Below are 12,320 nucleotides of genomic sequence, written 5' to 3'. Positions count from 1 at the left end.
ATGACTGTGGTAAGGTTTCAAGATGTGGGCTCCAGTTGGACTCAGCTTACCTCAGGTGGCTCCTGGGTGGTGGTGCAGTGGGGCTAAGGCAGGCTCACCCCTGCCTTGGCCCTGCACCACTCCCAAAAGCAGCCAGCAAACTCCATCCCAAGTCCTGTTGTGCCCCCTCTCTGCTTTTTGGAGAAAGGATGCAGAGTGGGAGGAGGCACCTTGATATGAACACCCCTCCTTTCCCAGGCTAGAAAGCAGGAGGCTCCCCAGGAGGACGGGCAGCTCTAAGGCAAAGGGCAGGAGATGAGTAGCGGCGGGGGGAGGGGCAGTTGGAGTCCTGGCACTTTATAGCCTCTTGGCCTAGCCAGTCAAGATCATCTGTCAGAGGCTCCAAGATCTACCAGTAGATTGGGCTCTCCTGGTTGGTGACCACTGCTGTAGTCCAACATATCTTACATTATAGGAAGTTATTTGCCATCTGATTTTTTTTCCATCTTAAATTTTTCTTTTAAAAAATCTTGTTGCTAGTTCTATCCAGTGTTGTGTATGAGCCATAAGGTGTGTTTGGGGGAAGGGAGGGAGTAGCAGTCATAGCCACTAGATGAAGCGCTTGGAGCAATTGAACAGAGCGGCGTTTCACCATTCTCTCCTTCCGTCCCATGGACTTTGACTTGAGTGTCTTCCTCCACAGAAAATGAGTGGTAGTAAGAACTATAACACTTTACAAGAAACAGAACAAACTACAGTTAAAATTCTTCTTGGTACTTGTTTTTTCACTACATGTTTTCAGGGGCGGATATATCTAGTTAGATTATTAAAACAGGGAAACTAGCAGAGCACATGGTCTTAGGGAATCAGAGTGGACTTGTGACCTGAGCAACTGGAAATTGCTTGGTGGGTAAGGATCATTGTGAGGCTGCTTATGGCCAATAAACTCATGTTAAAAGCGAACTGGGAAGGAAAAGGCAGTGCTGCTCTTCATTGTCCCTTTATGATGTGAAACTATTGCCAGGGACCATTCTAATATGTTGTGGCCTAGAGTCATTAGGCTATTTGTGTACTTAAAAGGCCACGTCATTTTTTTTTGCAACTCTTTCTTCTCCTTAAAAAATGCTTCTCCTTTTTTTGTTTTTTTTTTTGTTTTAACTTTACAAATATCAGCTTTGGACTTCACTTCTTTCTGGAAGACTTTGGCATGATATTTGAATGACTTGGATAAGGATGTGACAGTAGTCTGAAATTACAAAACACACCACACCAAACCAATCCCAACCCAAACAAGGTATGGGACAAAGGTATTTCTGGAGAAAAGATTTTGAAGCCATCTTTCCACAATGTAAAGGAGCAAAAAAGAGTACAAATGTTAAATTTGCTTTGCATATAATCTTTTTAAGGTATGGGATGTTTCACTTCGTAGTAGGACCTTAGTTCACAGCTGGTGCTTATAAAATTATCTGTATTGTAGTTGCGCCTAGAAGCTCCACATAAGGTAAGGGTCCCATTGAGCCAGATGCAGTGTAAACATGAAGAGACACTCTGGCTATGTCTGCACTGTAGACCAGGGGTGGGCAAGAGAGCCGCTGTGGGCCGGATCCTGCCTGCCAACCCTACTGATCTGACCCGCAGTCGCCCTGTCACTCCCCTACCCCCAGGCCAATTGAGACCTGAGACGGGGGAGCGTGCAAAGTCTCCTCCCCGTGCCAGGGATGTGCAGTGCCTAGAGTGAACTGCCAGCTGTTCAAAACAGCTGGTGGTTCACTCTAGGTGCTGTGTGCCCCTTGCAGGGTGGGGGCAGCAGAGCAAAGACTTTACGTGCTCCCCCACCCCCGGGCCAGTCAGGGTCCTGGCCCCGCCCTTCTGCCCAGGCCTCTCCCCTTCTGGGGCAGCCTAGGGTCACTTCAGAAATTTGTGAAGTGATCCCCTTCAAAAATTATTGCTCAACAAAGTTCTGTCTAAGCTGCGTGGCTGTGCAACTATTTTCTGAGCCCCGCACAGGCAGGGAGCTCAGCTGACCAGTGGGAATTGGGACATCTGTAAACAGCAGCTAAATGCTGCTGCGTGCTGAACTGAATGGCTCCCAGAGCAGAAAAGCAGATGAGAGAAGCAGCCAAGATAAGGATGCAGTGAGTGGCTGGAGGGAGGTATTGGGGGAAAGTCAGAGGAGAGGAGAGTTTGGAAAGTCCCATTCACTAGAGGAGACAGGTAGAAACTGAGCAATCTCTTCAAGCCTCCTGGGCTGGGAAGAGGAAGGTAAGGGCTAACTGCATGGGGTAGGTGGAGGAAGGAGGAGATGGGTAGGTGCTGGCATCTGTGCAGTGAAGTAGAGACAGGAGGCAGTTTGTTTGGGGTGTCCGGACTTGCTGCAGTCCTCTCTGTTAGGCTGGGTTGGAGGGGGTAGGGAAAGCAGCCTGCATGGAGAGTGTGTGTGCGCAGGCTAGGAGGATGTTAGCATGGTTGCATTTCAAACAAAGTTTACATAGGTGTTAATGGCTTAAGATAAGAAAAAAGTTTCTTTTAACAGAATCTTTTTGGAGTGTTGCCAATATCTAAAACTCTGAACTTATATTTTTTAATCCTGTGTTACTAATTTATACATGGTAAACTGTATTGCACTAAGGCCAGATCTTTGCTATGTGGTAAAGTTCTGGCTCTGATGAGTCAGAAGTAGCAAGTACCAGGTGTGATGGTAATTTTGTAGGATGAAACAGGCCTCTATCTACAAACCCTGAAATCATGTGTTCTGGGGCTTCTATTCTTCGAGTGGAAGAAGGCTAATTCCCTACCTTTGTAGTCACTATGGGTACTTCACAGCAATTAGACACAGGTGTCTTGTTTTAATACATTTTCTTCCACACATATGGACTGCTTAAAATGTATGTGGATATGTGTGTTGTTTGTACTAGTGGTGCACACACTACTACAGTACTGGTTTTGCATATAAGAAATTTCAACCCGCCCAAGGATAGAAAATGTTAGAGGGAACACTGTTGCCCACCCTTGCTATAGACCTTGAAGCAGCTGCACTTGCTCCCCTGTATGGTCTCCCATGTAGCACTCTGTGGTGACAGAAGACTGCTCTCCAGTTGGCTTAATTAAACCACTTCTAATATATGGCACTTCTGCGGCTGAAAACTTATGCCAGTCGGCGTTTGATTTTTACCCCGATAATAGTTTGACTTAAAGTGCCAGTGTAGCTATTGTCTCCCTGTACATAAGAATTTGCAACTAGGGCTCCAATCCTGCAAATTCATACTTGATTAATTTGACTCACCTGAGTAATCCTATTGAGGTAAATAGGAGCAGAAGGGTTTGCAGAACTGGAGCCTTAGTGAGGACAGGCTGTAACAGACCATTTGAGGGAGTGGGGGTTTGCAGTGTTGTGATAACTAACAAGTAGACCAGTGTAACCAGCAGATCTGTTGCATGGCGCAGCTGATGCTTTCTTGGATTTTGCTGCAGATGCAAATGCAAGAGAGTAGTTTGACTTGATGGTGTCTGTCTCTCTTCCTAAGCCTGTTGTAGTGCCTAGTGCATTAACACAATGTTGTGTTTCCTTCTATAGCTGACCGAGAATTCATAGAATCTAGGCGGCGGGCTCTAAAGCGTTTCATTAATCTGGTGGCTCGGCATCCTCCTTTCTCAGAAGATGTGCTCCTGAAGCTCTTTCTCTCCTTTAGTGGCTCGGTGAGTACTTGTTAATGATGCAACATGTGCACTGGGAAACAGTTGCTGGGTTTAGAGCTGCTTATTGCCTGCACATTTATCATACCCACAATTGTAATCCTGGCTACAAGGGGCTAGTGGAGCATTTCCTTTGCACTGGGTATCTCTGCTACTGGACGGTGGGTTGTGTTGTCATCCCTAGAATGCTGTAGGTATGAGGTCTTTAAAATAATGCTCTTTCCTGTGGCAATATGTGTCATACCACTCCTTATTGCTGATCTTCCCCAGAAAGGTATCTCACCAGAGGAGTGTTAAGAAACGATGATGTCATTATTCGAGTATTTTTCTGTCTCCTAATCCAATTTTTTTTTTAGCACAGGAGGAACTTTCTCAGACGAATGCCGCATTTGAGGTGCAGGGTTAACATTTGGATATGTTTAAATTTTAGAGGAAGGGATGATATGGATGGGCAATGGGGACCTCTGGGGGTGGTGGTGGAGAGGAGGGATTCACCAGGCAGCGGCAGGCAGTGGGGGCTTTAGGAAAGGGCTGGAACATGGACATGAAGAGGTGGAATTCAGGTGGGGCCACCATGGCTCAGGCATCCGGGGGCAGGTGAGCAACAGCTATGTCAGGAGAGGCTTAGCCTCCTCTGGCCTATTATATCTGCCATGTTTGGTGATATGGGAGTTGGAAATTCACAGAAAGAGGTGGGTCAGGGGTCTACAAATAAGCACAGGATACAGAATCACTTTTTTTTTTATGCTCCTTTGCCATGAGAGGTTGATTTGTCCCTCAAGGAGGAAGACTTAAATGCCATGAAAAGGTGGACCTTTTCAGTATGTAATAAAAGTAACCATCAACTGTGGATTCTTGCTTCAGAGCATAAGAAAGCTCAAGTTTTAACAGGACTGAAATTGTTAAATTTCAAACACAGTCATTTGTTGTCACTGTGTGAATTGCCTGATGGGTTTGATTGGTTGACTGGTGGCAGTTTCTTTTTCTTTTCTAGGATGTGCAGAACAAGCTGAGGGAGCTGGTCCAAGGAGTGGGAGATGAGTTCATGATTTGCCAACTAGCTCCCCGGGCCAAGGTATTTTTTTTTATGACCCATGGGCACAGGGTCTTGTATCTGCTGGGTAAAAAAGAGTGGCTGTAATTGAAGAGGAAAGGAACAATTTATGCAGAGGACTGTAATGGAGCTGCTTTTGACTTCTATTTTCTTTAAAACAAAACACATAGCTGGTTATTTTCAGGCCCAGTATGTCCAGTCTGGATCTACGTAGTAAAATGTCACACAATTAGAGTGAGAGAAGTCTTTATCCAAATGCACATTCCTCAATAACTATAAACAACGTGCACAGTGTGAATGTTCATCCTGTTGCTTCCTTTTCCTTTATATTATCATCCCCCTCTTTCTATGAGAGAAGCTATGAATCTCACCATTTTTTTGTTTGTCTAAGGCTGCTGTACCCTAGTTGTGTCTCTTTCTTGCCAAGCCTGACATTACTGCTCCCCTGAGATGCTTGCTTATGTGGAAGTTCAGCCTAGGGTAAGGGGAAAATAAAGAAGCCAGTGAAGGGTTAAATTTTCTTTTTAAAAAAAGGTCTTTACAGCTTCTAGCATAGCAGGGCTCTGTTTTGTGACTGGGGCTGCTGGGTGCTATTGCAAGACAAATAAATGATAAAGATATTACCGTTATTACTCAGCAATCCTGCCCCCGGCGTGTATATCATTCACAGTGCTTGACACTAAGGGGCAGTCATACTTTTACTGATGTTAGTGCTGCAGAACAAATCCAGCTGTGGGACATTGAGCTGGATCTTATCGTGCCCATGCATCACCAGTAGAATGGTTAGCAAAGCTCCGGTTGCACAGTGTTTTACTGATGAAAACAAGCAAGAAGAAACTGCTTGTAATACCTGGTTGAGTTTGCAGGGCTACGGTTAGAAGTTCTGGCAGGGAGTCACTGATACGCCCAGGATATCACAATACCATATTGAATGGCTCCTCTCAGAGCATACAACCATTTTAGGTATTATCAGGCTAAGTACTCCTAATCTTTCTGCTTGTGACTTATCGTGTAACTGGGTCCATTACTAAGCTCTCTTTTGCTGCCTTAGGACTTCCTCCCAGCTGACATCCAGACCCAATTTGCTGCCAGTCGAGAGCTTATCCGAAATATCTACAACAGCTTCTACAAACTGCGGGACCGTGCAGAAAGAATAGCTTCCCGAGCCATTGATAATGCCTCAGATCTTCTCATATTTGGAAAGGAGCTAAGGTAGATTAGGGCTCCCTCTAGGGTACTCTTCTGTGAATATTCTTGTGTTTTAAAGAGAGCAATAGTTGTACCAGCAGAATATCTATGAGGATAAGGCCTGTATTTCTAAAGACGCAAGGCACAAACCAGGATCCCTTTTTCTGGTTGCAGAAAGAAGAATATATGGTGTGTTCCCCAAAGTGAGGGAGAGAAAATGGCAATACATTGATATTCTGGAGCTGATTTACACTTGTATGAAGTGGTACAGTCCCTGAGTACATGGATGTGTGATCATGCACATGCACACACCCTTTTACGTGCTGTATATGTACACACACGCCGCATTTTTGTTTTAAATTAAAACACTGATGTGCTTGCTAGTGCACAGTTCACATCATTCTCTCTCTCTCTGTTGTGTGTGCATATGCTCATCTACAGACACATATCCAAACTGCTATCATTGCACTGTGCTGCTAACCTAACCCTGGAAAGTAGATATAAACTTACTGCTTCCTGATTCTTAGGGGACTGCTAGTGAGTTTTGAGAGGGGGAACTTCCAGTAACTATTGGGATGGGTAAAATTATCAGACAAACCTAGCTTCTTAGCGGGATCTACTCACTGTCTCTGCTTTCCTCTCTCAGTGCTTTGGGCTCAGACACTACACCACTTCCCTCCTGGGCTGCTCTGAACAATAGCACGTGGGGGACTCTGAAACAGGCTTTAAAAGGCCTGTCCATCGAATTTGCACTGCTAGCTGACAAGGCTGTACAGCAGGTGAGTTCCTCTGCCATGTTGTTTCTCTTGTATAATTGCAGTTGCTGCACTTAGGGTACTATGTAGATGCACCCTGAACTAGAAATAAGCTGCTCAAATTGACTATCTTATCGTGAATCTTTTTCAAAATAGCTTGTTTTGAAATTTGGCGCATCTACACAGCGCCAAATTTTGAAATAATGCACTATTTCGAGCCATCCCTTAACTCTCGTGCAACAAGGTTTACTGGGATGGCAAAATAGAGCTCCATTATTTCGAAAAATATTTTGAAATAATGGGTGGCTTGTGTAGATGCGGAATAGCTATTTAGGGATACCTCCAGTATCCTGAAATAGCCGTGCAGTTTAGACATACCCCGAGAGAGGTATTTTCTGCCTTGTGTCACTTCTTGATTAAAAGGCCTTCTAGACATGGTTGCCCCAGAACTTACTCCCTCTTTCTTTGCAGCCCAAAGCCATGCTGAACTGGCCAGGTATGGCATAATGGAGAGGAAAAAAGACTGGGGGCGGGCGGATGGGTGGAACTTTTAAAAAGGCTTAAAAGAATAAATAGTAACTGTCTCAAGTGATCCAAGAATCCTGCATTCTGCTTGGCTCAGATGGTGTGGTGGATATAGTCCAGCAGAACCTGTTTCTGTAATAAGTTGTGATCTTAACCGCTTGTTAAACACTACTTGAAACTCATTCAGACAGAACACAAGCGGTCTTATTGCTGCTGAGACAGCACACTGTGATAACTACTCTTGGAATAATATAAACACACAACAGTCCAAAAAGGTAGTGAAAATAAACTATCACTTACAACTATCATTCCATGGTGCTAAAGATATTCTTGGCGCGTTACAAATAAATCAAATCAGGTTTCGGCACCAAGGAGCCTAAAGTTCTAGAAGAACTTCTAGAGCCTCGCATGACACAGGAAGGGAGATGGGACATAAGGAACAAACAAGCAAGTGCTGAAGTTTAGAGTGTGTTTTGTCAGCTCTGTCTTTTGTTTCATTAAGTATTCTAAGGGGGGAGTGCTGGTATTTATAGGTTACCTGGAAGGGAAGATGAAAGCCTGGGGAATTCATAAGGGAAGATGAAAGCCTGGGGAATTCTGTGAGTATAGAGGTTCCAGCCAGAGCTGTCTGGAAAACCTTAGAGGAGTCATGACCCCAGCCTCTTGCTGTAGGGGTCATTTGATCAGAATGCTGTTCCTGCTCCAGTTAATTCTGTGGTCAATCTGCTGTCCAAGCTTAAAATCTCCAGCCCCTTTGAGAGAACTGCTTATTGTAGTTATGTAATGGCATGTGTGCACTGGAAATAACTGTGGAGACGCAACTTATTAGGTGGGTTTGAGGAACTGGGATAAGCTCTTGCTAGGCTTATATGAAATGTACGTGTCTCTTATTTTCTAGGGAAAACAGGAAGAGAGTGATGTGGTGGAGAAGCTGAACCTTTTCCTGGATTTACTCCAGTCCTATAAAGTGAGTGTGCTGTTTCTTTGCCAGTGAAAAAATTGTTCAGAACATTTTTTGGCTTTTTACAGGGTGTAGCTCTAAGTGAATGGAAAAAGGGCTGGAAAAGCCAGTTCAGAGGCAAACTGGCGTGTTGAGTAAGGGGAGTGGTTCTCACCCTTAGCTAGCACTGAAGTATTACTGATTTGCTCTGGGCTTATGAAAAGTTTTGTGGACATCAGACCTTGCAAGAAGTTAAAGATTTCTATCTTCTTCACTTGTAGGAATCAGCTAAACTTTTATATATGTCAGCTGTTTTAGAGACAGAGGAAAAGCATGAATTAGTGGGCCAGGATGAAGACCTTTGTTCAGATGCACATGAAATTAGTCTTATGATCTCAGTCTACTCCTTGGACACCTTGCAGAAAACCTCTAAATACAGTTTAACACAGCTGGCAGACTTCCTGAAGAGGGGCAGGGCACTCCAAGCTAACACTGAAGTTAATTAGCAGTGTTTTATATTGAAAAGGGACACATAGCTAGGAAGTTTGGTATTGGTAAAGTTCAGAGTACATTGGCAGATATGAAGCTTCAGCTTGCCTGTTGTACCCTCTGTTGCAGTTCTGAGCAGTTCTGTTTCTGATTTTTAAAAAAAGGCTTTATTGGAAATAACACATTTTAGAAATTGCATGGGACACTTTTCATGCCCTCATTCTGAGCTGTGTACCTCTCTGGCTACGACTAGACTGCTAGCTTCTTTCAGAAAAAGCTTTTCTGGAAGAGATCTTCCAGAAAATCTTTTTTCGAAAGAGAGACTCTACACAGCGAAAGCACAATGAAAAAGCGATGTGCTTTTTCAAAAGATAGCGTAATCAATGTGGATGCTATCTCGCATTTCCGTTGTGATTACTGTGGATGGAGTGGCCACCAAGGCACCTGTGCTTTTTCCTGGAGGCCTTCTCTTTAGAAAAAACACTTTTTTCCATGTCCATACATGCCTTTTTCCTAAAAAGCTTTTTTGGAAAAAGGCTTCTTCCTCGTAGAAAGAGGCTTACCGCTGTCTGAAAAACCCCTCCCTTCTTTCAACTTTCTATTGAAAGAACACAATATCAGTGTGGACATAAGTAGTTTTTCTGAAAAAACAGCAGTTTTTCTAGAAAAACTCTGCAGTGAGGCATACCCTCAGAAATACACATTCTCTCTTCCCCACGCTTGTCCATGGCTCCCTCCCCAATATCTAGTCTTTAATGTGAGGTAAGTATTGGTTGTTTCCCTTCTTCCTGAAGGATCTGTGTGAGAGGCATGAGAAGGGAGTATTGCATAAACACCAGCGAGCTTTGCACAAGTACAGCATGATGAAGAAGCAGATGATGAGCGCCACTGTGCAAAACAAGGAACTGGAGTCTGTGGAACAGCTGGAGTCACGAATTGTGGAGGTATGGCAGATGTTTGTGTGGGAGTGATGGGCAGCGTGTGTGGTAGATAGAAAACTTTTCCTAATACTGCCATGCTGTGGTTTATCAGTGTTTTTGGAACAGGTAGAAAGGGGACTGTCCTATAGCCAGAATGGGTAGGAATGGTGTCCCCAGCTTGTTTGTCAGGGGCTGGAAATGGATAACAGGAAAGGGACCACTTGATTACCTGTTTCTATTCACTCCCTCTGGAGCATCTGGCATTGGCCACTGTTGGCAGACAGGATACTGGGCTACATGGACCTTTGGCCTGACCCAGTGTGACTGTTCTTATGGGTCACCCATAAATCTTAGTCATATTCAAATGAACTGCTGTGCTGCAAGGAAAGTGTACTTGTTCTACTGCTGGTGATTGGTGTCAAAACCAACATGGTCCAATATAGCTGAGTCTGGGAAGTACAGAAATGTACCTTCTGCCTGGTGGAAGGTGCTTGTTCTGTGACTTCACCAATTGCTGACAAGCAAAACAGGCACAAGACAGCTTTTTAATTTTGGTAAATGCTTGAATAACAGGGATAGAGAGGGGACTTGTGCTCTATTGGCATGAGTAGATGCTGAGGAATGATGCATTTCATCACCCTCCCCCCTCCCCCCCTTGTACCTCCCTTCTGAGCAAAGAGGTTAACTGGGTTTTCCATCTCTCAGCAAGAGAATGCCATCCTGACTATGGAGCTGCGGAATTATTTTTCTCTGTACTGCTTGCACCAGGAGACACAGCTGATCCATATCTACCTGCCTCTCACTTCCCACATCTTGGGGGCTTTTGTAAACTCCCAGATCCAGGGCCATAAAGAGGTAAGTTCTTCAGTCATCTTGCCTCCCTTCCTCCAAATAAAAATAGGTAGTTGAGCAGTTTGTTTTTCCCTCTTTCTCAAAGAGTAGGGCTGTCCTTGTGAAGGTCATGCTGACAAACTCAGGGGAAGTGAGAGAGAATGTGAGTGAGAGTGTGTGTTTTGCTGTTCTTCCATTCCCCGGGGTGACTTTTTTGCTTTAGAGTTGGCTGAGAAATGTGGACTGGCTATTTATTTGTGGATGTTGGATATTTGCTACATGGATCTGCTTTTTTGCTTTGTGTTAAACAGAAAGTATTTAGCAAGAAACAGGATCCCTTTTTATGTATGTCTATTAATCATTCAGCATTTCTGAGGTTTAGACTTGTTTCTATGCATTGCGTATGGAAGTATTTGTTAGGGGGAGACACATTCTGTGGAGGCCTCTGAACAAGCCTTTGAAACTCTGTCTCTTCCCTACCTGCTTATTTTGGTAAGGATGACGTGGTCCTCGGAAAGCTACATGAAAGCAGCAGATTGATGGGGGGGAATGCTCTGGACTCACTGTCTGCTCGTCTACACTGGCCCCTTTTCCGGAAGGGGCATGTAAATTTCACCAGTCGTCGTAGGGAAATCCGCGGGGGATTTAAATATCCCCCGCGGCATTTAAATAAAAATGTCCGCCGCTTTTTTCCGGCTTTTAAAAAAGCCGGAAAAGAGCGTCTACACTGGCCCCGATCCTCCGGAAAAAGCGCCCTTTTCCAGAGGCTCTTATTCCTACTTTGAAGTAGGAATAAGAGCCTCTGGAAAAGGGCGCTTTTTCCGGAGGATCGGGGCCAGTGTAGACGCTCTTTTTTAAAAGCCGGAAAAAAGCGGCGGACATTTTTATTTAAATGCCGCGGGGGATATTTAAATCCCCCGCGGATTTCCCTACGACGACTGGTGAAATTTACATGCCCCTTCCGGAAAAGGGGCCAGTGTAGACGTAGCCTGTTTGTTCATATAATATTTGGCTTTTGATCAACCTCCAACAGGGCTAAGTGCTGCCTTGAACTACTCAGTCCTTTGTGTGTTGTGTGACAAGATGGTGACCCATCAAGCTGTTTTGCTTTCTCTTCTCCAGATGAGTAAAGTTTGGAATGAACTGAAGCCAAAGTTGAGCTGCCTCTTTGTGGCACCCCACAATATGCCAACACCGCCATTGTCACCCCCGGAGGGCAACTTCTTTTCCAGTTAACTCTCTGAGATCTGACACTGACCAGGCTGAAGTGTGGTCAAGAGAGAAATGTAACCTCCAGTGCTTTTTTTGTGATGGTACTGCCCAGTATGCAGTACTGGCACCTCCAGACGCAGTACTGGCACCTCAAGTCAGAGCTTACCTGGAAAGAACAGAGCTTTTCCCCTGGAGTACCGGCACCTTTTTTTTTTTTTTTTAAACAAAAAAAGCACTGGTAACCTCTATCTCCAAACAAGAAAATGAAGCTTCCGAACAGCTATTTTTATACTGCTGCTTTGAGCTGCTCTCTGACTTATGGACAAACTGGAAACAGAACCACATACAGAGAGAGAGAGACACACACAGACACACACAATCTCTTGATTTTTGTTCTTTATTTTGAAGTGCCACAGGGCATGACTCAGATTCATTGCCCTAGCGGCCCTCTGCCTAAGGACTGAAAGAGGCTTGGTACTCCAAGTCCTGCAGTTTGGCTATTGCTGAAGTCCCACATCGCTCATATGAATTACCCTCTTACAGCTATTTACACATATACTGGCCAATGTTTAAAGTGCTGAGATGCACAGGATGTATGACGTTTCCTTGCTGTTTAAGCTAAGGACCCAAAGTAGAGGCATGTGTGTATAGGAAGAGCTGAAGGGTAGCCTCCCTCTCCCCCCAGGCTCGTTCATTAGGTGTTTGATCTCATATTGCTAGATCCACATACAAAC

General features: G+C 44.5%; 1 protein-coding gene across 2 annotated transcripts in view; it reads left to right on the top strand.

Moving 5' to 3' along the window:
- SNX8 (sorting nexin 8) overlaps positions 1-11,804 on the top strand; it is a 36,920-nt gene extending 25,116 nt beyond the window's left edge. For both annotated transcript variants that reach the window (XM_006112877.4, XM_075899597.1), the window contains exons 4-11: positions 3,554-3,675; positions 4,667-4,747; positions 5,778-5,938; positions 6,561-6,693; positions 8,093-8,161; positions 9,418-9,567; positions 10,249-10,398; positions 11,497-11,804. In XM_006112877.4, coding sequence (XP_006112939.1) covers positions 3,554-3,675; positions 4,667-4,747; positions 5,778-5,938; positions 6,561-6,693; positions 8,093-8,161; positions 9,418-9,567; positions 10,249-10,398; positions 11,497-11,610 — 980 coding nt within the window. In that variant the 3' untranslated portion in view covers positions 11,611-11,804. The remainder of the gene's footprint in view (positions 1-3,553; positions 3,676-4,666; positions 4,748-5,777; positions 5,939-6,560; positions 6,694-8,092; positions 8,162-9,417; positions 9,568-10,248; positions 10,399-11,496) is intronic.
- Positions 11,805-12,320: the final 516 nt, after the last annotated feature.

This window comes from Pelodiscus sinensis, chromosome 16, assembly GCF_049634645.1.
Source record: "Pelodiscus sinensis isolate JC-2024 chromosome 16, ASM4963464v1, whole genome shotgun sequence".
Lineage (NCBI taxonomy): Eukaryota > Metazoa > Chordata > Testudines > Trionychidae > Pelodiscus > Pelodiscus sinensis.
The sequence above is the reverse complement of the archived record's forward strand: the minus strand, read 5'-3'. Positions and strand labels throughout refer to the sequence as shown.